This window comes from Symphalangus syndactylus, chromosome 9 (genome assembly GCF_028878055.3).
Source record: "Symphalangus syndactylus isolate Jambi chromosome 9, NHGRI_mSymSyn1-v2.1_pri, whole genome shotgun sequence".
Classification (NCBI taxonomy): domain Eukaryota; kingdom Metazoa; phylum Chordata; class Mammalia; order Primates; family Hylobatidae; genus Symphalangus; species Symphalangus syndactylus.
Genome location: NC_072431.2, coordinates 75195022 through 75222832, shown reverse-complemented (window position 1 = coordinate 75222832; position 27811 = coordinate 75195022). Strand labels below are relative to the sequence as shown.

The 27811-nt window shown below is 46.9% G+C and overlaps 1 protein-coding gene across 2 annotated transcripts in view; it reads left to right on the top strand.

The window, feature by feature from the left end:
• The window catches only part of LANCL2 (LanC like glutathione S-transferase 2), a 70317-nt gene extending 61633 nt beyond the window's left edge, over positions 1-8684 (top strand). For both annotated transcript variants that reach the window (XM_055293113.2, XM_055293114.2), the window contains exons 7-9: positions 56-232; positions 3173-3245; positions 6014-8684. In XM_055293113.2, the coding sequence (XP_055149088.1) occupies positions 56-232; positions 3173-3245; positions 6014-6108 (345 nt within the window). In that variant the 3' untranslated portion in view covers positions 6109-8684. The remainder of the gene's footprint in view (positions 1-55; positions 233-3172; positions 3246-6013) is intronic.
• Positions 8685-27811: the final 19127 nt, after the last annotated feature.

Here is a 27811-nt window from a genome sequence, read left to right as displayed (position 1 = left end):
CCAACTCGTTGTTGAAACCGTCTTTTTAACACTGCTTTGTTCTGAATTTGCCCAGGTCTTTAAGGAGGAGAAGTACTTGAAAGAGGCCATGGAGTGTAGCGACGTGATTTGGCAGCGAGGTTTGCTGCGGAAGGGCTACGGGATATGCCATGGGACTGCTGGCAACGGCTACTCCTTCCTGTCCCTTTACCGCCTCACGCAGGATAAGAAGTACCTCTACCGCGCTTGCAAGGTGAGGGCGGCTCTGCTGGAACTGCTTCTGAACAACCCCGAGTGTGCACAGAATCCAGAGTCCAGAAGTACAACTCCTGTTCCTTCTTTTAACCTGTTTGTCCCAATTCTGTAGCTTCCTCTTTTTCTTCTGGCACAGCCTTGTCTGTGGTTTCTCTGGGCCACAGTGTCCCTCTCTATAGAGTGGGGTGGACAAATGTCAATGGTTTCTGAAGAATATGTGTCCTGGAGTCACTACCTGATGAGAATTACCACCTGTGCCATTTGTTGGCTTTATAAGTTTGGATATGTCTCTTCTTCAAGCCTCAGTTTCCTCATTTGTACAGACAGAAAAAAAAATACTACCCACTTCCTAAGGATGTTCCAAGCAGAACTGAGCTAATGTGCAGATTGTTTGTAATCGTCCTGCCAACACCCTCCAGCGGCTTCCCATTGACTGCAGATGGAGCCTGTGCTCCTCTGCTGGGTTGACAGAGCCCTGCGCACCTTGGCCCCTCTCTGCGTCTCCGCCCAGTCTCACCTTACCCTGACCTCTAGCCTGCCATAATACAGCCATGCTGCCCTCTCTAAGAACAGAGTGTGTCACTCTTGTTTCCGCTGGACCTGTCGTTAACTGTTCCCTTCAGGAGCACTCTTCTTTCAGCTCCTTGCCATGCTGATCTGAATTGTGACATTCTTGGAGGGATCTTTGAGACCCCCCAAGTGGATGATCACTCAGTTGCTCATTGTATGTTTTGGCTTGTTTCTTGAGTGTGCAGGCTGGTAGAACATAAGCTTCTTGATCTTGTTTGTCTGGGTCACTATTCTACACTAGTACTTGGAGCAGTGTATAGCACCGAGTAGAAACTCAGTAAACATGCACTGGACATGTGAAGATGAATGACACAGAGCAAGACTCAGTAAATGTTTGCTAGTATTTTTATTATGTACACATTTCACAAAATGTAGCTGTGTGCACACAGAAAAAAGATTGGAAGAAAATACACTAAAATGTGTACAGTGACCCTTGTTAGATGGAGGCATTGCGGCTGATATGTTCTTTATACTTTTTGAACATCTGTTACTTTATGAAGACTTCTCAACCCTAATGCAAAGGGCCCCACCTTGTTGGTGCGCCGGAAAATGCACACACATCTGTGGCTCCCCCACTGATGGAAGCATGCAGGAGGCTGTGGAAGCAAAGAAGGCAGGGCCCAACTTGGCATGGCAGGTCAGCAAGGGATGTCTCAGCCAAGACCTGAGGGACAGCTCGAAATTAAGCAAAGGGGGATGAGGAAAGATGCGAAAAGGAGAAGAAACTGCTGTTCCAAAGGCCCAGAGGTGTGAGCATCCAGGGCCTGTGTGAACTACACTGTGGCTGGAGCACGGGGGATGGGGCAGAACAGGAGCCAGCGAGCGAGGAGCAGCCAGATTCCGCAGGCCTGGGCCAGCCTTGATGATGTGATGATGGTAGATGATTATGCAAATATGGGCAATATGAGAAGACCGCAGGAGGGTTGAGACGCAGCCGGTTTTTTAAAGATGAGGGGTTTTTCAGGTGGGCCAGGCAGGGATGGCCTGCAGAGGTGGAATGCAGTTGTGATAAGGAGAATAGCTTGGGCAGAGCTGCAGAGCATGAACCAGCTCAGTGTGTTCCTGACTCTGTAAACACTTCAGCCTTTGGGATGCAAAGGGAAGGAAATGTGTGGCAAAAGGTAAAAGTCAGACAGGTGGGTAGAGGCCAGAGAAAGTTAGTCCTTCCCTGTAGCCAGTAGTTCTCAACCTTGTACCACTGGGAAGCTTTCAAATCATGCCTGGACCTCACTCTAGACCAGTTAAGTGAGGAAGCCTCAGCACTAATATTTTTCAAGCTCCCCCAGTAGTTTTAATAATCAGCTAGCACTGGATACTGATTTGGAAGATGGGGGCTCATGGAAGGGTTTGGAATCCATGTTCAGACTCCTCTTTTAGAAAGATTGCTGTAGTCCCAGTAGGAAGAATGAGGCGGGCTTGGGTTTCTCCAAATAGCGGTTTAGTAATTAATGCAAGAAATGTTGAGTCATAAACCAAAGTATAGGTTGGAATAAAAAATGAGACATTTAGAAACACCTATGATGTAAAGCCCACAGAATTTAACACATGTTTTTAAATGTGGAGAAGATGGAAATATCTGAATGTCTTTCTGTTGTCTGACTTGGAAAACTGGGTAGATGGGCCATCAAACAAGCGAAGAGTGAGCAGATTGGGAGGGGAAAAGCAGAGTGAGCTGCTTTTTATGTGTGCTGAACTTGATACTCTTCATGTTTATTACTTATGATTCTTAGTGTACAAATGACCTTTCAATTTATGTTAGCTTAGGCACAAAAGGGAAGTTTATTAAAACGGTATGGAAACACCCACTGAAGAGGTCTGAGAAGAAGGGGGTCAAGGAGCTCAGAGGAGAGCACAAGGAGGGCTGAGGGCCAGGGGCTGGGAAGGTGGAGAGGCTGCCAAGCAGCAGCAGCTGTGGAGGGGCTGCGGTGAGAGGCGGCCCCGGGCAGGGCTGAAGCTGTTTCCCAGCTGGGGACGGGGGAGCCAGCAGCTGCTGCTGAGAGCCATTTTAGAGCCAGGGTTTTTTTGTTCAGGGTAGAGCAGGCGTTTGGAGTTGCTTCTGGAATCATCAGCTGAAGCGGCAGGAGGAAGTGCCAGGGAGAACAGAGTGTCATTGAGCCGTTCGGTTTTCACCTCGGACTTCCCAGCAGCCGTAAGGCAGACCCCACTCTACAGCTGAGGCAGCCGCAAGCAGAGGCTTGCTGGGCCTCACCCCTGGAAGAGGGGGGTGCAGTAGCCCATGGAGCCCACACTGAATGCCCTACAGCTGGGGGTCCACTTCCCTGATGCCTGTGAAGACATTGCATTCTCATTTATTGCCTTTTCACCAAGTAGAAACTCCAGTCTTGAAAAGAAATCCCTTTCTTTTCAGTTTGCAGAGTGGTGTCTAGATTACGGAGCACACGGGTGCCGCATTCCTGACAGACCCTATTCGCTCTTTGAAGGTAAGAGTGAGAAAAATGCCATAGATTAAATGGATGAAATTGGTTCTCCTGCCCCTGTAGTAGACTGGCACTGTTCATATTTGACCTGGCTCAAGTAATACTTCCAAACTGTAAAATAAGTCAGCAAAGTAGCTTATTGCTGAAAATTATGTTGAATCTCTTCACCTTACCTATTTTTTTTTGCTCCTGTGAATGTCTTCCAAGTGTTCTTAGGTTTTTTGTGAGGTGTCATGCAGACAGAACGTAGAGGCTTGCTGTTAGCAATGGAATAAATAGTTTACTCCTCTGCGTTTCATCTGTAATGTTGCATCTTTAATATTGGTGTATTCATGGGAAGCTTGAATAATTACTTAAATATATTTAATATCATATAAAGAAGTATGCATAATTAATGTTAGCAATTAGAAATATTAGTAAGTAGAAAAAATAGCAAGAATGAATACTGAAGAAAGTTCTGAAAAGAAGAGCACTGATAGGCAGTCAGTGAAAGCAACAAGGATTCCAGAGTCCACTGCGGGCGCAGGGAAGGGAAGACAGAAGCACAAACAGAAGCCCCACAAACAGGCCCGGATATTCGTTAGATTTATATGTGGGTGTGGGCGTGCTTTGTTTGCTAACATTTTGGTAAAGGTTTTTGCATCTCTATTCATGAAGGATATTGGCCTGCAGTTTTCCTGTTTTGTGCTGTCTTTCTCTGGTTTTGGTATCAGGGTCATACTGACCTACGAAACCGTGTTGAGAAGTATCTTCTTCTCTTCTGTTTTCTGGGACAGACTGTGTTAATTGGTGGAAGAATTGGTATTAGTGTAACTTAAATGTTTGGTAGAATTCTCCAGTACAAACTTCTAGGTCTAGAGATTTATTTTTCTAGACTTTTAAAATAAATTCAGTTTTCAAAATAGTTATAGGGCTGTTCAAGTTATCTATTTCATGTTGGGTGAGCTGTCATAGTTTGTAATTTTGGGGAAATTGGTTAATTGTGTACATGTGGTGAAATTCATATGTGTAAGCTATTGGTATTCCTTATCATCCTCTGTCTGCATCGTCTGTAGTGGTATGTCCTGTTTTAGTTTTCATACTGGTAATATTTTTAAATCACATTTTAGAAATATGAGCAGAAAACAGAGCATGTGTCACATCTTTTGCAGAAGATGATCTTTTTTAATATTCAGAGAACTCATAAGGAAAAAGTACTTATTAGAATAAAAGTTTTAGTCCTCTATGTCATAAAAATACAATCCATTTGCATCAGATATAACAGAGTTAATGCCTGAACTCTAAATGGAGTTTATCAAGTTGATAATAGCACCTTCAGAGCCCCAGTGGGTCAAAAGATTTGGATGTACAGCTCCCTAAAGGCGGGAAGTTAATAGGTCACCTCCTTCCCCTGTGCCTCGCCAGTGCCTGGCAGACAGAACTGTGGGGGACTCTCACCAAATTCCCGTCAGGGGACGGAGGGATTATTAAGCCGTGTGCCTAGCAATGCAGGCCATCGTGGCAAACTGGCCAGCTGGAGGAGCCACTGGGAGGGCTCACTGGCACCTGGCACCCCTTCTGGAGGAACTCATTCCTGCTGGAGTGCACCGCCCAGTGGATCCGCTGCCCACACACCTGAGCAGGAAAGCCAGGCTCATCCCCGCAGGGCTTGCTGTAGGGCCTCCTATGCTTGTTATGGGTCCTTGTTTACTTCTCATAGGCACTCCTAGGTCAGTGGTTTTCTAATTTTTTAAATAAGTTCCTGGAACCTTTCCTTAAACAAAAACTTACAGAGAAGGCCGGGAACACCCCAGATGACCTTCAGTAGGAAAAATGGGGAAACAGTCTGCAGTGTACTGTTCAGCAGTAAGAAGGGGCCAACTATGAACATGCCCAGAACGTGAATGAATTGCAGGAACCCTGACGAAGGAGCCAGATACAAGGGCTATACACTGTGGCCATGCTCATAAGAGTGCCAAAGCAGGCAGAATTAATCCATGGTGGACCAAGACCAGGCTGCCGGTTACCTCTGGGGGGACCACAGGGATGGGAGGGACTGGAGAGGGGCACTTAGAACTTCCTGGGGTGATGGAAATATTTCAGGTCTTAATCGGGTTTTGTTTGCACATGTATATGCATTTTACAAACCTCAGAGAAGTACACTTTGGATTTATGTGTTTCATTGTACGTGAATTTTACATCAAAAGAAAAACTGTAAACAAAAACCCTATAAGGGAGGATTATTCTGATTTGAGTGGGGACAGGAGACCTGGAGGCCTTGGTGGGCTACTAGCACCTTCTCCACCCACACCCTTCCTGTGCTGCTGTGAGTCTAGTTGAAAACCCACTGCTTAATTACTGCAGTGATTTGGGGTGGGGATTTTGACCAAATTGAGGTTTGTTAAAAATAACATTCTTCAAATATCAAGAAGATGTAAAATGCAACTTTGAGTATATACAGGCTCTGAGGGGAAGCTCCGTGTGTAGGAATATCGTAATTAGCAGCATCCATAACTTCCATAGTGATTCTGTGATGCCACCTTAAAGTTTCAAGATATAAGATTAAAGCCCAGTAACCAGTTTTTTAAATAAAGATAGGAAAACTGGTATTATTATATTACCTGCCAGGTGCTAAATATAAGGATATCTTTGGTTTTTAATGAAGTCATCTTTAGAGTCCTCAGCACCTTTCCCACATGCTTGCAGCCCCTGGTAAGGGAAATGATTAAAAGTCACTGTTTTAGACACTACCCTTATGCCATTCCTAAGAGACTCCTCATTTTACATTGCAGGCATGGCTGGCGCTATTCACTTTCTGTCCGATGTCCTGGGACCAGAGACATCACAGTTTCCAGCATTTGAACTTGACTCTTCGAAGAGGGATTAAAAGGTGCAAAAAGACAACTAAAATACCCATTTGGACCAAAAGCCACCAGATTGCTTAGTGCCTGACACAGAAACAACTGGGAATCTTGAAAGAGAAGCAGACACCGTCACAGGCCCCTCTGTTAGACTAGCATGAGTGACCGAAGCCATCCATCAACATTTTCTAACAGCACCCTCATCGGCATAAAATATGACTTCTTCACATACAGATTCTGTGTAGTGTTTGCATGTTTCTTGGTGTTTGTTGTCTCCAGGTGTAAGCTGTATTAAATGGAAGGCCCTTCTATTCCTGAGGGCTCAGAGCTGACCATGCATGAATGTATGGCAGTGTCCACTTTTCTGTATAAAATGTATAAAGTGGGGTTTCTTCCATATTGACAAATGAGGGAACAGGTGGTGTCTATCTTGTATATCAGAAAGATTATCTAGGGTCTATCCTAGTGATAATACATTGTCAGCCTTTTCTGTGGCACCTTCCAGATGAGTATGAGGGACCAACCACTCCACGGACGGACAGGAGCAGCAGTTGCACAGGGGCGTGCTGGGGTGGTTTGGGAGTGCGCAGTTGAACGCTTCCTGTTTGGATTTTGCACTCACCTTTGTGTTTTAAAGAAGCCTCAGGGTGCATTGCAGCTCTGTCAGGGCCCCATTCCCAGCAGAGGCTTCAGGTGCTTTGTGTAGAGTCCAGGGCAGCTGGAGCTTTGTGGGGGAGACTTCTGGACCCAAAGGGAGCTTTCCCAAGAAGCCTTTGATGGCCACACTGCAGGCAGCAGTGACTAAGCACTGGCATTTCCAGAACATTTACCCAGGTATATGTTACTAAAACAGGCTCCACCTCAGTTTATCAACATTATAAGTTACTGTTCTAAGAAGAGTAAATATAGTTCCAGATGGGTTATTACAGATTAACAGAAAGACACTCAACTGGACTCATGTCCCTGCAATTAAACTTATTTCAACCTTTTGGAAAGTTATCAAAGTCTAAATTTGGAATGAATGCATCTCCTATTATTTTGTCTACTTTTGGGTGATAAAAAGTACTAGCCCTCATTTATAGATATGAGAAACATAATGTTCTAACCAACAACATTATGGTATTTGTGTGACTTTTATTTAAAAAAATGTGAGCGGTAGTTTGGGTTAGCCTACTTTCATTAATTCTATCACGTAGATTCCAGTTTTTAGAAGGGTTTCTGTCATCATGGAACAGGTGGTCTGGGACTAAGTACTTCTCGTCTTGTGAGCTAAGGCTTGTGTCATGAAAGACAAGAGGCCTCTCTTAACAGCCCAGTCCTTGTCTGCAGGGGGCGTCCTGAGCATTTCCCAGCCCCAGTGTCCACACCTCTCAGAAAGGAGAAAAAAGAATGTCAGTTTAGGAGAAAAGCTTCCTTTTTACTTGTGTGGTTATGTGTGGGGCTGGCACCCTAAATGTGTGACATTCAGCTTCTAAACGATGCCTGGAGAGTCTCTTTGCTGCAGACACCCTTGCTCCTGAGTCATGATTATTTTCTTTCATGTTAGACTGATGACTTCTGTGAATAGAAATCATCCCGATCCTATTTTACCTGGCCTCCAGGGCCTGCTGATGGGCTTTGCAGGCAGTCCAGCAGCCCACACCTGCAGGCAGGATGCTGTCATCAATGAGCTGAGGGTAGCTGCTTTGCTGAAGACCTCACACGATGTCCAATCTCATCCAAATAACATTGTTCCCATCCTCCCGACCCACCACATCAAAACACAACACATCACAGCACTCAGTAGAGGTCCTGCCTCCCCGTTTCTCAAGGGAAGCCAGTAGGCAACACAGCCAGCATGGTGCTCTCCAGGGCGGCCCCTCTCAGAGGAGGAGGCAGCTGGTGCAGCCAGGTGTCTGCAGAGCAGCCACAGGGCGGGTGTCTCCCCAGGTGAGTCCATCCACACACATGTTTGAAAAACACTATTAGTCTTTCTAACACACTGAGGGAAAGATTAAAAAAATCTGTGGAATAAAGGAGATTTTATTTACAGATTTTTTTAAAAGCCACCTGGGTTGACACCTTCCTACTTATCCACTAGATGTCATCAGAGGTGCTGTTCCGTGGCTCTGCATTAACCCCTGCCTCATGTCTGTCACATGTGACAGTAATTCCAGCTCGGTCCCTCCAGGCAAAGGAGAAACGGGACTTACTTCACAGGACAGGGGATTGACAGAAGTCAGTTTAAGAGAAGTGGGACTTACTTACTTCACAGGACAGAGGATTGACAGAAGTCAGTTTAAGAGAAGTGGGACTTACTTACTTACTTCACAGGACAGAGGATTGACAGAAGTCAGTTTAAGAGAAGTGGGACTTACTTACTTCATAGGACAGGGGATTGACAGAAGTCAGTTTAAGTGAAGTGTTTGAATCAGACCAGTACATCTCATTCATTTCTTGGATTTGTGTTCACAATTGTGTTCTCTAAAATGTGTCTAAATTTTAAAGATATGTACATGCATAATGTCATTTTAAAATACGAAAGAAAGAATTTGATGTCCACAAAAAGTGTTTGAGGTTCTTTGGTTTTGTTAGTAAAAGCCAGTTCTGTGGTGATGACCTATGGAATCGTCATTCGTTTTCATTTCTCCGTGTTTGAGAGTGACATTGGTTAGGAGCAATGGTGACTGTTCCGAAGGTTGGATTCTTCACTTAAAAATGCGGCAGTTGCGGCTGGTCATGGTTGCTCATGCCTGTAATCCCAGCACTTTGGGAGGCCTAGGAGGGTGGATCATGAGGTCAGGAGATCGAGACCATCCTGGCCAACATGGTGAAACCCCATCTCCACTAAAAATATAAAAATTAGCTGGGCATGGTGGCGGACACTGTAGTCCCAGCTACTCAGGAGGCTGAGGCAGGAGAATCACATGAACCTGGGAGGTGGAGGTTGGAGGTTGCACTGAGCTGAGATCGCAACACTGCACTCCAGCCTGGTGACAGAACGAGACTCCATCTCGAAAAAAAAAAAAAAAAGTGGCAGTTGCTCGCCTTACGATGTTCTAGTTGCAGGTTTCTTTTTCTTTTTTTTTTTTTTTTTTTGAGACTGAGTTTCACTCTTGTTCCCCAGGCTGGAGTGCAATGGCGCAATCTCGGCTCACTGCAAACTCCACCTCCCGGGTTCAAGTGATTCTCCTGCCTCAGCCTCCCAAGTACCTGGGATTACAGGTGTGAGCCACCATGCCTGGCTAATTTTGTATTTTTAGTAGAGACGGGGTTTCACCATATCGGCCAGGTTGGCCTCAAACTCCTGACCTCAGGACATCCACCCGCCTCAGCCTCCCAAAGTGCTGGTATTATAGGTGTGAGCCACCGCGCCCAGCCATAGTTGCCGGTTTCTATCTATAAGTACATTCTTTTTGATTCCAACAAGACCTTTGGAACCCTGGGTAAGAAGGGCCGCATCTATCAAGCTCCCTCCTTGTGATGGGCCCTTTGTTTTCACAGCAATGCTGGGAAGGGGGACTGTTGTAATTAACACTTTCTCACAGACGAGACAGTGCCGGACTTGCCCAGCATCTCACAGCCTGTGCGTGGGACAGTCGGGTCAGACCCAGGTGCTGCTCATGGTGCTAAGTTGCATCCACTCCCTCTTCCCCTGGGTGCTTGATGCAGGAGGAGGGCCCTGCGACATGACCATGAGCACATGGCTAGTGAACAGAAAAGCAGGACGGACCATATAGGGCTGCTTCCTCCGGCCCTGTCATATCTACTCCCCCACGGCCTTCTAGGTGGGGAGGGACCCGACAGCCATTTGTCAGAATTGAAACTGCTTTTTAACTTAGTAAGGCATTTTTCACATCTGTTGCTTCATTTGTTAAATTTACAAAAACAATGGTCCTAGTTTAAAATCCAGGTTCCCTAAGACGTCTTTACAAACCATCTGCACTCCCGCCCAGGTTCTGCGCTGTGACTTCTATGGCCCTACCTTGCGTGAGCCTCATAGTCTGGTGAGAGACTGGATGTGTAATGTGGATGGGACCATTGGTGGTCCTCAGGAGGCATGAGCCCACTACATTGCGTGAATTCTGTGTGCATATGATTACTGACCTGGAGAGAGGGTTCCCAGTTTTCATTAGCGCTTCAAAGCGGTGTGTGACCCAAAAAAGGTGAAGTGTCAGGTTTGGGGGTAAAGAATGTGTGTGGGCCAGCCGGGCTTCAAAACATGGAGCCGGGGGTGCTGTGGGAGGCAGACATGGCAGCAGGATTGGATCAGGAGGTGCCGTCGCATTTAGGAAGTCCCCTTCTGTGGTAGAAGATGCTGCCAGCAGGTCCTGACTTTTCCACATCAGTGTGAAAGTCCAGCGTGACCAAGTCCCTGGTGCCTGTCAGCCTCTTCTCTGCTTCCTGGTACACAGCTGTGGGCATAGGAAGTGGTGGTCCAGGCAGCACAGTACACAGCCCCGAGTGAGCCGGCCAGTGGGCTTCTGGAAAGCTATTCCGTCCATTGTCTTCTGTCAGAGGCAGGGCTCCTTTATGATCCTGTTTTACCCAGGCTGCAGCTCCCCAGAGGCTAAGGCGCAGGGGCTCTCAGATGCCTGGGGCTGTCCTGAGATCAGTCGGCTTCACAAATCTGACTGTCCCCAGCTCCCTCTCCTGTTTGGAGGTGGGAGGCTCAGTTCTTCTGCTCAGCAAATGCTTACGGAGCATCCACACTGTGCCAGGCATTGTGCTGAGTGCTGCAAGTGGAATGATGAAAAACCACCCTGGCTCCTGTCCTCAATCAGCATCGCATCAGGCCTGAGGAACCTCTGCAGCACGGTAGAAGCCTTGAGCTGAGCTCAGACTCAGAGGGCCTCCCTCAGAAGGACCCCGGAGTGTTCCTCTGCAGTGAGGTGAGGACAGGTAGCTTCTGGGTGAAGGATGTTGTACGCCTCTTCCAGATAACAGCAGGAGGCGGACCAGAGGAAAGGGGGGGTCAGCTCAGCCTTGCAGTGTGACACCTTGTGGGCATGAAGGTGAAGGTGGTAGTCCCTGTCATCAAGGAGTATATGGTCTACGAAGGAAGTAATAAATACGTATTTACATTTTACAGCCAACCCAGTGTGGTGTGTGTTAAGAGCAGAGACTCTGGAGCCTGGGAGCTCGTGTTCACCTCTGAGCTCACCTGCTCCCTGTGGGAACTTGGTCGAGTTATTTCTTGAGCCTCCGTTTCTTCTCTATAAAATCAGGACAATGGTAATATCTACCTTATTTGGTTGGTGGGAGGATTTAAATGACAAATGGGAAAAGCCTCTAGCCCGTGTAAGTGCTCTGATGGGGCAGGTGAAGGTGCTGGTGATGGGCTTTCATGTGAGGAAGCAGGCTCACCTGCCTGCGTCGTGGAGGGAAATGCAGATCTGTCCTGCTTCAAAGTCTCATGCCTCATCACAACCCCATGTCAGTGCTCTGCCTGGCAGCCCTGGGCTTTCAGACAATTGTGCATGAGTGTGTGTGCGTGCGTGTGTGCATGCGTGTGCGTGCATGCATATGTGCATTGGTAACTGCCCCAGGATGCTTCAAGAGGAAAAGATGCTGCAGGAGCAAAGATGTCCTAAACCACCGTTTCAGGCATATTCAAAATCCAGGAATTCAGAGAGACCAGCGTGTCAGCTGCTTTGGTGTTTTCTTGGGCGCCCCAGGGAGCTTTCCCTGGTTCTGTGGCCCCCTCCCTCCTCATTACTGTACAAGAGAAACTTGTGGCTTTCATAGGATCATCCAGCAGATGCGCTGCTGCTCACATGTTGATAAGGATATTACCCCACTCTTAAAGTATTGCCCTAGGAGAATAAAATGTGTCCCGAGCAGCATAATCACACATTCATCTGTAAGTGTATAAGTATTCCTAAAGTTCCAAGAACTGAGAAAGCCAGCCTTTCAGACCATTCCTAATGGAGGTGGCAGGGAAGTTACCAAACACTGTGCTCGGTTGCTGGAAACTAGGTGTGATCCCCAGGATAAGAGAGGGTGACCTACACACATCCTCTTGGCAAGCCAGAGGTGGCCTGGCTCCTGAGGAGTCCCCACGGAGGCCGCCTCGTAGCTGTAAGGAGAGCTGGGAGCATCTGCAGTGCCTGCTCCCTCACGGCAGCTGAGGAACTTATTTTGAGTCCTTGTGTGCCAGAAAGATGTCTTTCATCTGCTCTGACACTGACATCATAGTTTGGCTGCTTAAAGAATTCTCGACTGGTTATCACTTTCCTACTGATATCTCAAGGCATTGCTCTGCTGTCCTAAAACTTCCATTGCTGCCTGTGGGGATTTCATAGCCATTGGGATTCTTGTTTCTTTGTATTTGATCTTGCTTTGTATGATTGCTTTGCAAGTCGCAGGATTTTCTTCATCTGATAGTAGGCCTAGTCCTTGTTCTTAATGGGCCCTTCCAATCTGTAAATTCATGTCTTTCAATTCTAGGAAATTTTCTTGAGTTATTTCTTTAATGCCCCCACCCACCCTCTGTCCTTGTCTCTTTTTCTTGAACATATCTGTTATTTGGATGTTAAGCCTCTTAATATAATCCCTGATTTTCTTTCTTCTGTTTTACACCCCTTTGTGTTTTTACTTTACTTTCTGAGAGATTTCAACTTTATCTTCCAGTCCTTCTACTGAAAGTTTCATTTTGTTTTTCTTTTCTGGAATTAATTTTTCAGATCAGTGTATCTTTTATATAGTATCCTGTTTGTATTTTTTTTTTGGAGAAGGAGTTTCTATCTTGTCGCCCAGGCTGGAGTACAGTGGCACAGTCTCGGCTCACTGTAACCTCTGCCTCCCAGGTTCAAGTGATTCTCATGCCTCAGCCTCCCAAATAGCTGGGATTACAGGCACCCCCAACCTCGCCCGGCTAATTTTTTGTATTTTTAGTAGAGACGGGGTTTCACTATGTTGGCCAGGCTGATCTTGAACTCAGGTGATTCGTCTGCCTCGGCCCCCAAAGTGCTGAGATTACAGGTGTGAGCCACCACGCCTGGCCCTTCTTTGTATTTCTTGGCTTTGGTGTCTTATCTGTCTGAGGATGTTAATTTATCCAACTGGTTAATGTATCCAACTAAGTGCTTACTCAGCACCAGACATTATGGAGGCACTTGGAATCCATCAGTGAAGAAAACAGGCGAAGACCCTCACCTGAATGTGTCTGCAGTCTAGCAGTGGGAGACAGTACACATAAGTGTGCACATTTTCTTGTATGTTATAAGCTAATAAATGATACAGAAAAAGGATAAAGTAAGCAGGATCAGGGAGACTGATGGTGGGAAGTACACAGGAGGCTCTTTCAAATAGAATGGTAACCATGACACTAACGTCAACACTAGGAGAACGTGAAGAGGCTGGCAGGTGAATAAGCGTGGACAGGGCATCTCACACAGAGCAGGACAGGCAGAGGCCCCGGGGAAGCACTTCGCACTGGCTGCAGAATCACAGGCCTTGGAGAAGGCACAGCGGCCTTGAAGGCCATTCTTAGGAGTTTGGCTCTGACCGTGGGTGAAACAGAAAGCTCTGGAGGGCTGTGAGCGAAGGAAGGCATTATCTGGCCCATGTTGTAAAGGGATCACTGTAGGAGCACAGGCAGGAGCAGAGACCCAGGCAGCGGGTCTGGGAGGGAAACGGCTGTGGCTACGCAGGTGCAGGTGGTGAGTGGAGTCGGAATCTAGACAGATCTTGAGTTGGAGCCAGCAGGACTTCCTGGCAGTCAGGGGCAGAGTAAGAGAGTTGTCAGCTATGGCTCAGGCACAGTGGCCGGACATCTGGCAGGGCACCACAGGCTGAGGCATGCAGGTTGGGCTGGGAGGGCGGGGCTGAGATGCAACCTGGTTGTACGCACATTGAGTTCAAGGTGGTTTATTAGAGGCGGGCAAGTCTGGAGTGGAGGGAAGTCTGTGATGGAGGCATCACTTTGGAGTTGTTTGCTTATCGATGTTATTTAAAGGCAGGAGACCTGATGAGGTTACCAGGGAAGTGAGAGAGATGAGAGAGGGAAGGGAGCCAGGACACAGCCCTGGGCCACAGCGGCAGAGAAGAGGAGAAGGCGCAGTCACTGAGGTAGGGAGACAAGAGTCTGTTTCCCTGGAAGCCGTGCATGGAGAAGGGAGGGGTCACTTTTGTCAGAGGCTTCTGACGCATGAGACAAAAGCCAAGCACTGGTCATTGGAATCAGTGTGGAGGTCTGCGGTGAACTCCTCAGCAGCACAAGCAGCACTTGACAGGAGTTTCGCTGCAAAAGGTAGGACAAAGAGAGTCACAGCTGGTGAGTGAAATAGGGTCAAGAAAAACTTTAAGTTCAGAAAAATAACAGGATGTTTGTAATTTGATGGGAATGATATAATGGGCAGTTGGAAAGAAGGGGTGATATAACACAGGACGCAGTGGAAGTGCTGGAGTGACGTCTCCAAGGAGGCAAGGGCCTGGGGGCCGGTGCCCCGGGACTAGGGATCCGACAGGAGTGCCAACACCGTCGTGGGTGAACAGACACTGGTTGGCACAGGAGCGGTGGGCGCTGCCTCCGAGTGCTTCAGTTCTCAGTGAAGTAGGCGCCAGCTCAGCAGCATCTGCTGCCTGAGGATGGAGGAGGTGGAGGTGCTGGGATTGAAGGCAGAAGAGAAAGTGTGAAAGCACCCAGGAGGAGAATGAATGAGCTGTCCTCCAGCTGCAGCCTGCCAGAGAGCAATGAGTGGATCTGCCAAACACAGACTGCTGGGCAGGCATCTGATTCAGTAGGTCTGGGTGGGGCTCGAGAATGTGTATTTCTAACAAGTTCCAGGATGACACTAATGCCGCTGGCTGGGGATCCCACACTTCCAGACGACACTGGTCTGGAGGCAGGTTGCGTGGTAGCCTCAGGGGCTCCCATGGTCACCACTGGTGACAGCAGGTGGCAGGTTTGTGCCATTCAGCTTGCCATTTAGTTTATCCGACCTGCTTTTTCCTGCATGTGGGCTCATCAGCCGCCCTCAAGGGTACACATAGTGACAAGCTGCAGAACATTCGTGAGTGGGGATAAAAGCTGAGTGGAAATGCTGGCCGGGGTGGCTCACGTCTGTGAAGCATGATCTGGCTGGACTTTTTAGAGGGGCCCTGGCATCAGTTTCTGGGGTTGGCAGCTCCTGCTGAGCAGGCTCCCAGCCACCTGCCCTTCACACGTGGCACTCTGACCTTCACTGTGGGCAAGAGACCGTCCGTTTTACTTTTTCTAGCAAAGGGCATCTGGGGGCTGACTGATATCTAACCTGCCTTTGAGCCAGCCTCCTCACTGCCAGCCAGAGGCATGGGATCTGGGGCCACGCTTCCAGTGACTGCCAGTGGCTGGGCTCAGGGCTCACCTGCTCCTCTGTCCTCCCACCACCTCACTGCTCAGCTGTTGGTCACCACTTGCTTCCTCTGCTTTTCAGCTTCCCCAGTTGCGCGGCTGTCTCCTGCCCTCTTGCCGCAGGCTGTCTGTGGGGTACACCGGCAGGCCTGCCTGGTCTCATGGACCCTAGGAGGGAGCCCAAGCATGTGCCCAGCACAGGCTGTCCCTGGGCCTGCACACAGACCTGCTGCCCCCATAGCCTGCTGGGTTCCGGGACCAGAGACAGGCCGGATGTATTTAAGCCCATGAGGGTTTGCATCTCAGTACTTTTCCTGGGACTCTTCCTGAGCCGTACTGAGTACACGCCGCTGGCACAGTCATCACACATGGAGCAGAACATCCACGCCCCTCACTCCTCCTTGTCCTGTGCCAAAACCATGTTCAGGGATCAGAGAGGGGCACGGAACACACCCAGATGACTCTGCTTTTCTGAAATTTTCTTACATGGAATTATTTTGCTAATATCTTCATTTTGTGATTCTATCCTATATGGAAAGCCTATGTTCAATCTTGTCAAATGGAAAAGTTCACAAATTGGGACCATTTTCTCTTTCTAAGACCCCGTAGCCTCTAGGGTGCTGGCCGGCACAGAGCCGCCCGCTCTGCAGATGGCTGTGTCTCCACAGCCTTCCTGGAGGAACAGCCTCAAGGGCTGCCAGCATCAGAAGGACATGGCTGGGGAGGAGGGAAGGGGGAGGAAGTGGGAACTGCCATGGCCTGTGGTACAACTACAAAACCAAAAAGCCTTGCCCCTCTCTCTGATTTACCTCCCCCAACTTGAAAAGCATCAGGGTGTCACAGACATCATCTGCTGATGCCTGAAACTCCTATATTCCACACCCAGAGACAAGCGCACAGTTAAAGTGCCTGGGCAGGTGAGGGTGTGATTCACTCACCATGGCAAGAGTGGTCTCTGGCATTAGACTCTCTGGGTTCTAATCTGGGCTTTGCCACCTTCACTACTGCCTTATGGGGTTATTGGGAGGATTAAATAATTTGAGTAACGCACCTAGCATGGTACAAATGTTCAATACATGCCACTTTTAGATTAAATTAAGGATTAAGTAATGGACATCAGACAGTTTTCTATGAAAAAATGTTAATCATGGAACTGGTTGCTTCTGTAGCTGTGCCCTATCAGAGAGCAGTAGTGCACCCCCACCCTCACCCCCCCAGGTCATTGGTTCTTTCTGCAGACCTGCCCCACTTCCTTGGTTCTTCTGGGAATAGCAGCCCCTCCCTTCAGGGAATTGCTCTTCCCATTCAGATGAAGCAGCTTCAGCACACACATGCCTCACACATGGCTGGCTCTTCTGGGGAGATGTGGAATTTAATCTAAAATTAGCACATTTTGAGTCATCAGTAATGTTCCCAGTGGCCTACTCAAGGGATATAGCAACAGGGATTCCTCATTCTCTTTATTCTAAGCTCTGATACATTTAATGGGTTTAATTGCTTGAGTGCATTTCATTTCTAATGTATAATAATAATATCTGCCATTATTGAGCTGGGCACTGTGCAAAGCACTTGATAAGCATCATTGCATTCAATTATCCTGTTTGGCCCTGTTATAAGCCTGTATGTACGTAGGCTTCTCAGACACAGTTTATGACATGTGAGGTGGCTGAGGGTAGGTAGAATTGCCCAGGGTCACACAGCTAGAGAGTTGTGGGGCAGAGGTTCCATCAGACCTTAATTTATGAGAGTAGCATCCAGACATTTCAAAGTCAAGGATAAAAAATGGAACTAATCTACATTCTCAGAAGGGTGGAGGAAGACAGGCTATGAGAGTGGACTGGAGAGTGACATCACAGCATCAAGAGCTCTGTGGACAGAGAGCAAAGCAACGCCAGAAGACATGCTAAAGTCAAAGCATTAAATTGTGCACACAAGCTATATATTCATGTCTTATAGCCTGTTCAAACAAGCGGGTTGTCAGTGTCTCAAGCCGACAAGGATCTGGAGGAATAATAGAATGCAACTGGTACTGCTTTGTACCCAATCAGTTAATGAGTCTAGGCAGTGATCGTGGTGGCTCCCTGAAGACAAGCAGACATGCGCACATTCTAATGGAAATACACACCACTTCTGAAGGAGACAAAAAAAAAAAAAAAACCTAAATCTGATCAAGCTTCTCTATCTACCAATTTATAAGAAATACAGTGGCAGAGGGCAGAGGAACGTGCTGGAAAATACCGTGAGGATGGATGCAAGAGGCCAGGCCCAGAGAGTGGGAGAAGCTGCAAGACAAACGACATGGTTTCTTTAGAAAATAAAAAGCAGGCCAGGTGCGGTGGCTCACGCCTGTAATCCCAGCACTTTGGGAGGCCGAGGCGGGTGGATCACGAGGTCAGGAGATCGAGACTATCCTGGCTAACACGGTGAAACTCCGTCTCTACTAAACAAAATACAAAAAATTAGCCGGGCGTGGTGGCGGGCGCCTGTAGTCCCAGCTACTCCGGAGGCTGAGGCAGGAGAATGGCGTGAACTCGGGAGGCAGAGCTTGCAGTGAGCCTAGATCGTGCCACTGCACTCCAGCCTGGGCGACAGAGCAAGACTCCGTCTCAAAAAAAAATAATAATAATAATAAATAAATAAATAAATAAATAAATAAATAAATAAATAAATAAATAAAATAAAAAAATTAAAAGCAAATGGATTTAAAAAGGGACAAAGATGGAAAATTTAGGTTCAAAAGATATAGAAATCTCATGCCGTGAACCTTATTTGGATCAGATACAAACAATTTTTAAAAAACAGATAAATGTGGCCAGGCGCAATGGCTCACGCCTGTAATCCCAGCACTTTGGGAGGCTGACGCGGGCGGATCAGAAGGTCAGGAGATCGAGACCAACCTGGCTAACACGGTGAAACCCCATCTCTACTAAAAATACAAAAAACAAGCCAGGCGTGGTGGCGGGTGCCTGTAGTCCCAGCTACTCGGGAGGCTGAGGCAGGAGAATGGCATGAACGTGGGAGGCAGAGCTTGCAGTGAGCTGAGATCATGCCACTGCACTCCAGCCTGGGCAAGAGAGAGAGACTCTGTCTCAAAAAAACAAACAAATAAACAGATAAATGTAAATACTGGTTGGATCTGTAAAGATATGAAGGAATTATTGTCCTTTTTTTTTTTTTTGAGACGGAGTTTTGCTCTTATCACCCAGGCTGGAGTGTAGTGACACAATCGCGGCTCACTGCAACCTCTGCCTCCCGGGTTCAAGAGATTCTCCTGCCTCAGCCTCTTGAGTAGCTGGGATTATAGGCGCATATCACCACGCTCAGCTAATTTTTGTATTTTTCACAGAGACTGGGCTTCACTGTGTTGGCCAGGCTGGTCTCAAACTCCTGACCTCAGGTGATCCGCCCGCCTCGGCCTCCCAAAGTGCTGGGATTCCATGCATGAGCCAGCACGCCTGGCCTATTGTAATTTTTAATTCAGATTGATATGTTGCCTGCTGAAATATTTATGGATGAAATGTTCAGGATTTGCTTCAATATAATGCAGGGAAGGGCCAGAAGGAGTGTAGATCCATAAAACAAGACTGGCCCTTTATCTATGGCTGTGTGATAAATCACCCCAATAAGTGACAGCTGCCGTACCCGGCCGTAACTTCTTTATTTTGTAATTTATCTACTGTAGTCTAGAGCTTTGATGATGGTTTGGAGGCCTGTCCCATGTCATCAGCTTAAGTTAGAGATCATCGGACAAGTCATGTTGGGTTATGGGCCCACCTTATTCCAGTATGTCCTCACCTTGACTAGTTACATCTGCAATGACCCTATTTCCAAATAAGGTCACATTCTAAGAGTCCAGGAAGGATATGAATTTTGAGGAGACACTGCCCAACCCAGTACATTCTTCATGTGTGCCTGTTACATGGCTGCTCGAGTCCCTATGACATGGCAAGGATCCAAGAGAGTCTAAGGCAGAAATTACAACTCACTTTATCAGAAGTCACACACCATCCCCTCTACCACATTGTATTCAGTGTAGAATTGACTGCACAAGGGCACAAATTTCAGGAGGCAGAGAGGATTGAGGGCCACTCTGGAAACTGGATATAGGACTCATATCCCTCCACCTGAAAAATACACTCTGCCCTCCCCAGCTCCCATGCGTTCATCCCATTGTGGCATCAGCCTCTGCTCAGTTGCTGGGGCACAATGCCTGCCAGCTTCGTAGAAACTCTTTTTTTTTTAATCTAAACAGTTGTCTGAGGCATGACCCCAGAATTTTCTCTTAACAAAACTCTTAAGAGATTTTACAAGCTATACTCTTGATTTTCTCTTTATACCATCTTTTTCTGACGGTACCTTGGGTTTTATTTTTGCCTGGAAGCCATTTCTTAAATTTGGCATTATTTGCTATCTGGAAGGTCTGAGAATTTTCAAACCAGCCTGACTGCTTTATGTTTAATAGCCCTCTCTTTGGCTTCTTTCTCTGACATTTCTCCTTGCTCTTTATGTAAAAAGAGGAGGAGCCAGACAACATCTTTGAACTTCTGCCTGGAAATTTCCTGGTAAGTCACTGGGTTTATTAGGTACATTTTCTATTTTCTCTCTTGGAAGGTGTATCTTGCATAACAGAACAGAAGGGGGTGGAAACCATTTTGTCATATCTGCTTTAGCACGTGTGCTCTTTCTTTTGTTCTCTCTCTCACTTTGTCTACACACACACAGAGAGACACACACACACAGAGACACACACAGAGACACACACACAGACACACATACCTGCTGCATCATTTGCAAATAAGCTGTAGACATTGGGACCCCTTACTCCTACACACTTCACATGCCTTTTCTAAAAATAATAACCTGCCACACAATCATAATACCAGTATTGCACCTGAGAAAGCTAACAATGATTTTGATAATATTACGTTGCATCCAAGCCATCCATATTCAGTGTTCCCCCAATTGACTTTGAGGTCTGTATTGTTTTTCAATCAGGATCCAGTCTAAATACATCTTTTATGTTTCTTTCATCTCTGTCAACCTAGGACAATCCCCTCAACCTGGTGTTTTTGTTTTGTTTTTAATGGTGCTGACTTTCTCAGGACTCCAGGACTGTTGTATGGAGCTTCTCGTTTATGGGTTTGTCTGCTTCTTTCCCTCTGGTGTCATTTAACTTGTTCTGCAATCTCCCACTTCCTATAAACAGGAAGTTAGGTCTACCCTTTAGAGCTGTGCTTTCCAATATGGTAGCCACTAGCCACATATGGGTATTTATTAATGAATTTAATTTGATGAGGATTAACTTAAATTTAAGAATTAAGTTCATCCGCCTCACTAGCCTCATCTCAAGTGCCCAGTGTTCACATGTAGCTAGTGGCTATGTATTGGGCAGTGCCCATGTAGAAGATTTCCATCCTCATAGAAAGTTCTATTGGATAACACTGCTGTGGAGGTATCCAGGTGAAACATTTTTTTTTTTTTTTGAGACGGTGTCTCACTGTGTTGTCCAGCCTGGAGTGCAGTGGCACGATCTCGGCTCACTGCAAGCTCTGCCTCCTGTGTTCACGCCATTCTCCTGCCTCAGCCTCCAGAGCAGCTGGGACTACAGGCGCCCGTCACCACGCCCAGGTAATTTTTTTGTATTTTTAGTAGAGACGGGGTTTCACCATGTTAGCCAGGATGGTCTCGATCTCCTGACCTCGTGATCCGCCCACCTCGGCCTCCCAAAGTGCTGGGATTACAGGCGTGAGCCACCGCGCCCGGCCGAGGTGAAACATTTTTGATATGACTACTACTTCAGTGATATTGGCACTTCATATTACATCACATGAGAAGTGCTGGCTGGGAAGTCCTGTGTGCCCTGAGGGACTACTGTAAACTGTGCACATGTAACTTAGAGATACCACACCCTTCCCTGCTATAGACATTCTTCTCTGGTCCTGTCAGCCTGGATGCTACATCCTGTGATGGAAAAAAATTTCTAGGGAAAATAAAATAATTTTAGAGCTGCAAGGGAACTTTGGTATTATTTTATAAACAGCAGAGGAAACCACACCCATAGAGGTTCAAAACTTGCCCAGGGTCACTGATAGTAATTGGCAGCCAAGGATGATCTTCAACAAACATCTTCTTATCCCTGGCCAGACTCACACAACAGAGTTGAAGTAACTTGTGGCAACTGACATCAGTTGGTACTACTAACAATCATCAAATTATGTTATGAGTATTTAACAATGCCAGGCACTGTGTCTAGCCATTATAACCATTACTTCACAAGATTCTCACAACCATCTCATAAGGAGGTTAGTAACAAAACATCTGATGAACAGGAATTTATTCTTTCAGATAATAAACCTAGAACTGGCTCACTGCTTCAGAAGCTCAGCAATAAAAGCTGATGTCTCTGTGATTATGTTGGCCTTTCCCTCTTGGTCACAGGATAGTTATTGCAGCCCCAGATATCACATCAGTGATCAAAGCAGGGTGAACGGGCTTGTGGCAATGCCACCAACCCTCGTCCCATTTATGAGAAAAGTGAAATCTTCCCCAGGGGCTCCAGTGTAGAGTTCTATGTGCAATTCATCAACCAAAACTATGTCACGTGATGCCCCTGCTGCAAGGGAGACTGGACAAATGAAAATGATAGGTGGCTTTTCCAGGTACTATAGAAGAATCAGGCAAGGCATCAGATTAGGAACAGCAGTTGGGGAAACCCAGCAACAGTGGAATTGTTCTATCCTGATTTGGATTGGGGAACTGATGCCCAGTGTGGCAGAATACCTCCCTGCGCTTACCCAGCTAGTGAGGGGCACAGCTGGTTTTACTCCCAAGTTCATGGTGAGTAAGTTTTGCTCACTGAAGAAATGTAAGGAGGACTCTGGTGTTGCTTGAGTTCGGGGCTCGTTCAAACACTTAAAGAATAGGTGAGGTCTGTATGTCCTCAAAGGACAGGGGAGAGACTGACCCCAGAGTGATGCTGCCACCGAAATAAGGAACTGAAGGCAATTCAAGGCTGTCTGAATGGTTGTTGGGAAGTGGATACCTAAGAGAACTACTATTTTCTCCATTCAATGTATGTTTAATGCCATATTTCATATACATATGCATTTAATGCAGTATGTATGCTATAAATATATGTGTACATATACGTATGTATCTCTAGTGCAATATTTCATATAAATTTTATAAATACAGATTTAATGCTATGTTTCATATTTTCTCCCTAACCCTCTCTTTTCTGTGACAGCTTAAGCCCGCCAGCCTTGGTTTTGCCAACCATGGACGCTTTCTAGAAGGTGGTTTGTGTAGGTGGTGAAGAACTCATGTGATAAAAGAACAGAAAATGGGGCTGATTTTTCTCCCTTCAAATTGGCAATTATATATGAACTAAATCATTATAATTACAACTCATTGTAATTATGGCAAATCACTGTCATTCATTCAAAAACCATTATTCATTATCATTCACTCAAAATCATTATAATCATTATAATGATTTTCCACATATAATTCCCAATAATACACAGTGTTGGCAAAGGCTGGCAGAATTCATAATAATTCTTCTGGAGGTAATATGTGTCAAAAGCCCTAAAATATGTACATATACTTGGACCCAGCAACTTAAATCCAGTATTTTATTCTGAGGAAACAAATGTGGATGTACATAAAACACAGTGACAAGCATGCTCAGCAAAGCACTATTTATAATAGCGAAAAATTAGCAACAGTGCAAGCAAGAAAACAGATGGGAGAAATGTGTCCATATCATAAAGTTCAAAATGAAAGAAAACACATGGTAAAATTATAAAAGCAAAGAAATTATAAACACGAAATATGGGATAATAATGGGAGTGCAATGAGAAAGATTCATAGGGACCTCATTTCTATTTCTGAAGTGGGATGGGCGTACAGTGTGTTCATGTTATTGTATTTGGTCTGCATCATCCACAATTATGCCAACAAACTGTGGGGCACAATGAAGGTTGATTTTTCCCTCGAGCCCCGGTCCTGGAAGTTGGCAGGAGATCTCAGCTCCACGCAGTCAGCCAGGGACTCAGCCTCCGTCATCTTGTACAGCCTAGAATCCTCCGCGGGATCCTCCACACCCAGGCTCCAGAAAGGGAAGGGAGAGCCCTTTGGGCCTGGCAGCGCTGCAGGGCCAGGTCTGGGGGACTCAGGTCTCCCGCATCCTATTCCAGTGCCCAGCGCGGCCCCAGCTCGCTGCCACGGCGCTGGGAACGGTGGGCCCGGACGAGGGGGAGGCGGTGCCGCTGGAGAGGAGCAGCATTGCCACCGCAGCCACGCGCAGGACATGCCCACCCTTTTCAATGGCATATTTTATTTAAAAGTGAAAAACAAAATGGAAAGAGGGGGTTAAATAAACTGGAACAGTTTAATCGCACTGAGATGCGATGTAATCCTTAGCAGGGAAGAGGGGACCGTTGAAATACCATGACAAATATTGGAGAAAAACAGAGACTCCTGTGTGGGTCCCGGGCTGTGCGCCAGGGTGGCAGGCCGTGTGCATTTCCTCTCTCTGCCATGAGCACGACCTATTTTCATAATCAGATAAAAAATAAAGGCCTGGGTTTGGTTTCGAATAACGACCTTGAAGTGCTTGGCAGGTGTCCGCTCCTGGAGCCGCCTCGGGTCCCCTGCTCCTGTCGGCGCCCCTGCCTCAGGCGGTCCCGATCCCGCGGCACAGGGGACGGCCGGGGAGAGCTCGCGCTCCTCCCAGGTGGACCGGGACGCCGGCCTTCCGGGCCCGGGAGGCCTCTCATCCCAGCCTCCCGCGGCGCCACTGCGGCCCCGCCTTGTCCGAATGCCTCTCCAGGGACGCGCAGGTCAGGGACACCCGCCCACCTGCGTCTGCCATCGCCTCGGGGCCTGCCGGCGCCCGGTCCTCGTTCAGCTGCAGCGCCGGGCCCAGGCCTGCACTACGCCGACTGGGGGGCCGGTCTCGGAGAAGAGCGCGGCCAGCGGGCGCAGGACAGAGGAGGGGGAGACGACGCCCCAGGCCTTCCCTCCCCAGGCGCAGGGGAACCCTGAAGGCAGCTGAAGGTTGGACCAAAAGCTGCCCCTCCCTGTGACTGGCTGGGGTCACCTGGAAGGAGCCAGCTGAGCTCCGACCAGGTTCCTGCAGAGGCCTTCTGGCCACCGAGCCTGTCCTGGGAGAGGAGAGCAGCGAGCAGCCTGGCCTCTGGAGGAGACAGGAGCCCTCCACCCCCTCAGACTGTGCCCTCTACCGCCCCTGCCTCGGTAGGTCCTGCCACCCTCCTGCGGCCGCAGCAGCCCCCTCAACACGCCTACTTCTGGGCATCAGGGATATCACGGGTGCCAGAGGTCCCAGAAACCTTTAAGTACAAACCTGCACCCTTGAGGGGAGAAACTTGGCGTAGCACCCAGCAGACCTTTGGAAATGCGGTTGGATGAGAAGCCAGGATTTCTGCCCTCTGTCCGCTTCTTACATTTCTGTGCACCCACACTGACAAGGATGGTAATAAAGAAAAAGACGAGCAACGATTGCATTGTCACCTACTTCCATTTGCTGAGAGCATCTCACTCCTTCCAGGGACCCCTGAGCTTCCCCTTGGGGGTTGGTGTCACCGACTTGTGGATGGGGCACATTTGGGGCCGGAGACCTCAGGCTGGTCCTAGTGTTACCTCCCCGACCTGAGGGTGCTCTTGAGGTCCCACCAGTCCTCCGCCTCTTCTCTTGGGTGTCCCCAGCAGCACCTGGATGCCATCTCAGGGCTGACCACCCAGCACTGGATCTTGTGTAACCACCCAGAACCCAGGAACTGAGCATTTCCCTATGCACTCTGGTTCTGCGCTGTCCAACAAATCACTCACCAGCACTACCAGCTCTTACAGCCCTTGAAATGTGGCTGCTCCAAGTGGAACTGTGCAATGAGTATGTGTTATACAAACTGGATTTTGAATATGGAAAAAAGTAACATTTCTCATTCATATATTTTTATATCATTACAGGTTGAAATACTTTGATATATTAGGCTTAATATCATTAAAATAAATTTTTTTGATTAATCTTTGTAATGAAAATTTAAAGCAGTGCACCGGTTCACATTATACCTTTAGGGGAACAGTGCTGGTAAAGAATATACATCTAAAAGCTTTTCCCCATGTAAGCTTTAAAGTAAGATGCAAAATTCCTTTCTTCTACAAAAACATGAAGGATTGTCGTTAGTAAGGGCTGCACCCAGGCAATTTTCACAGGTACACACTTGTTATCAACCTTCTGTTCCCATGTGCACTGAGTACTAGGCCTGTGGCAAATGATATCAGCACTCTTTGTGATTTCTGGAGTCCAGGGAGAAAGACAAAGACAGTGCTCTCCAGCATTCCTGTCACTGTTGAAAACAGACCAAGCCACACTGCTCCTCCTTCATTATACTCTTGAGACCTGCACAAGAATATACAACTTTTTTTGTAAAAGTGAAGCCTGGATCTTCAGGGCTGGCATCAGAGGGAGATCTCCTAGGGAGGAGATCCAACAGGACTCAAATCTAATTCCCTTCACCTTCTTCTTGGGGGTGATGGGTGTCTTGATAATCATCCTTGCACCCACCACACCATTTGTAGGAGGGCACTGGGCCCCTTCCACACAGGCATAGGAGTAGAACGAGATCCTTTCTGGACACTTCTGCACAGCCCATCTGAGACATGAGCATTACAATAAAAAGTTACGGGGTAGGGGGCAAAAGAAACGCCTGAAGTACAGGCATACCTGGGAAATGTTGCAGGTTCAGTTCCAGAACACCACAATTAAGTGAATATTGCAATAAAGTGAGCCATACACATTTTTGGTTGCCCACTACATATAGAAGTTGTTTACATTATACTGTAGTCTATGAAATGCACAACAGCATTATGTCTAAAAGCCACAATGTACATAGCTTCATTAAAAAATACTTTATTGTGGCCGGACGTAGTGGCTCACACCTGTAATCCCAGCACTTTGGGAGGCAGAGGCGGGCGGATCACAAGGTCAGGAGTTTGAGACCAGCCTGACCAATATGGTGAAACCCCCGTCTCTACTAAAAATACAAAAATCAGCCGGGCATGGTGGCGGGCGCCTGTAGTCCCAGCTATTCAGGAGGCTGAGGTGGGAGAATCACTTGAACCCAGGAGGCAGAGATTGCAGTGAGCCAAGATCGTGCCGCTGCACTCCAGCCTGGGTGACAGAGTGAGACTCTGTCTAAAAACAAACAAACAAAAAAACTTTATTGCTAAAAATGCTAACAGTTATCTGGGCTTTCAGTGGGTCATAAACTTTTTGCTAGTGGAGGGTGTTTTCCCAGTGTTGATGGCTGCTAACTGATCAGGGTGATAGTTGCTAAAGGTTGGACTGGCTGTGGCAATTTCTTAAAATAAGACAACAAGGAAGTCTGCTGCATTGATTGACTTTCTTTCAGGAAAGATTTCTCTGTAGCATGCGACGCTGTTTGACAGAATTTTACCAATAGTAGGACTTCTTTCAAAATTGGAGTTAAACCTCTCAAACCCTGCCATTACTTTACCAACTAAGTTTATGATATATTCTGAATCCTGTGTTGTAATTTCAACAATATTCACAGCATCTTTAGTAGGAGTAGATTCCATCTCAAGAAACCACTTTCTTCACTCATCCATAAGAAGAAATACTTCATCCATTAAAGTTTTACTATGAGATTGTAGCAATTCAGTCACAACTTCAGGTTCCACTTCGAATTATATTTATCTTGCTATTTCCACCACATCCACCGTTATTTCCTCCACTGATGTCTTGAACCCCTCCATGAAGGGGTTCAAGTCATCCATAAGGTTGGAATCAACTTCTTCCAAGCTCCTGTTAATGTTGGTATTTTGACTGCCTCCCATGAATCACAAATGTTCTTAACAGCATCTAGAATAGTAAATCCTTTCCAGAAGGTTTTCAACTTACTTTGCCCAGATCCATGAGAGGAATCACTATCCATGACAGCTATAGCCTTACAAAATGTATGTCATAAACAATAAGACTTGAAAGTCAAAATGACTCCTTGATCCATGGGCTGCAGAATGAATGTGTGTTAGCAGGCATGAAAAAACCAATAATCTTCTATGCCTCCATCAGAGCTCTTGGGTGATTAGGTCTTTTGTCAATAAGCAATAATATTTTGAAAGGAATCTTTTTTGCTGAGAAGCAGTGCGCTTAAAACACTAAGCCAACCACGCTGTAAAAAGATGTGTTGTCATCCAAGCTTTGTTGTTCCATTTATAGGATAAAGGCAGAGTAGATTTAGCATAATTCTTAAGGGACCTAGGATTTTTAGAATGATAAATGAGCACTGGCTTCAACTTAGCTCACCAACTATATTAGCCCCTAACTAGAGGGTTAGTCTGTCCTTTGAAGCTTTAAAGCCAAGTGCTGA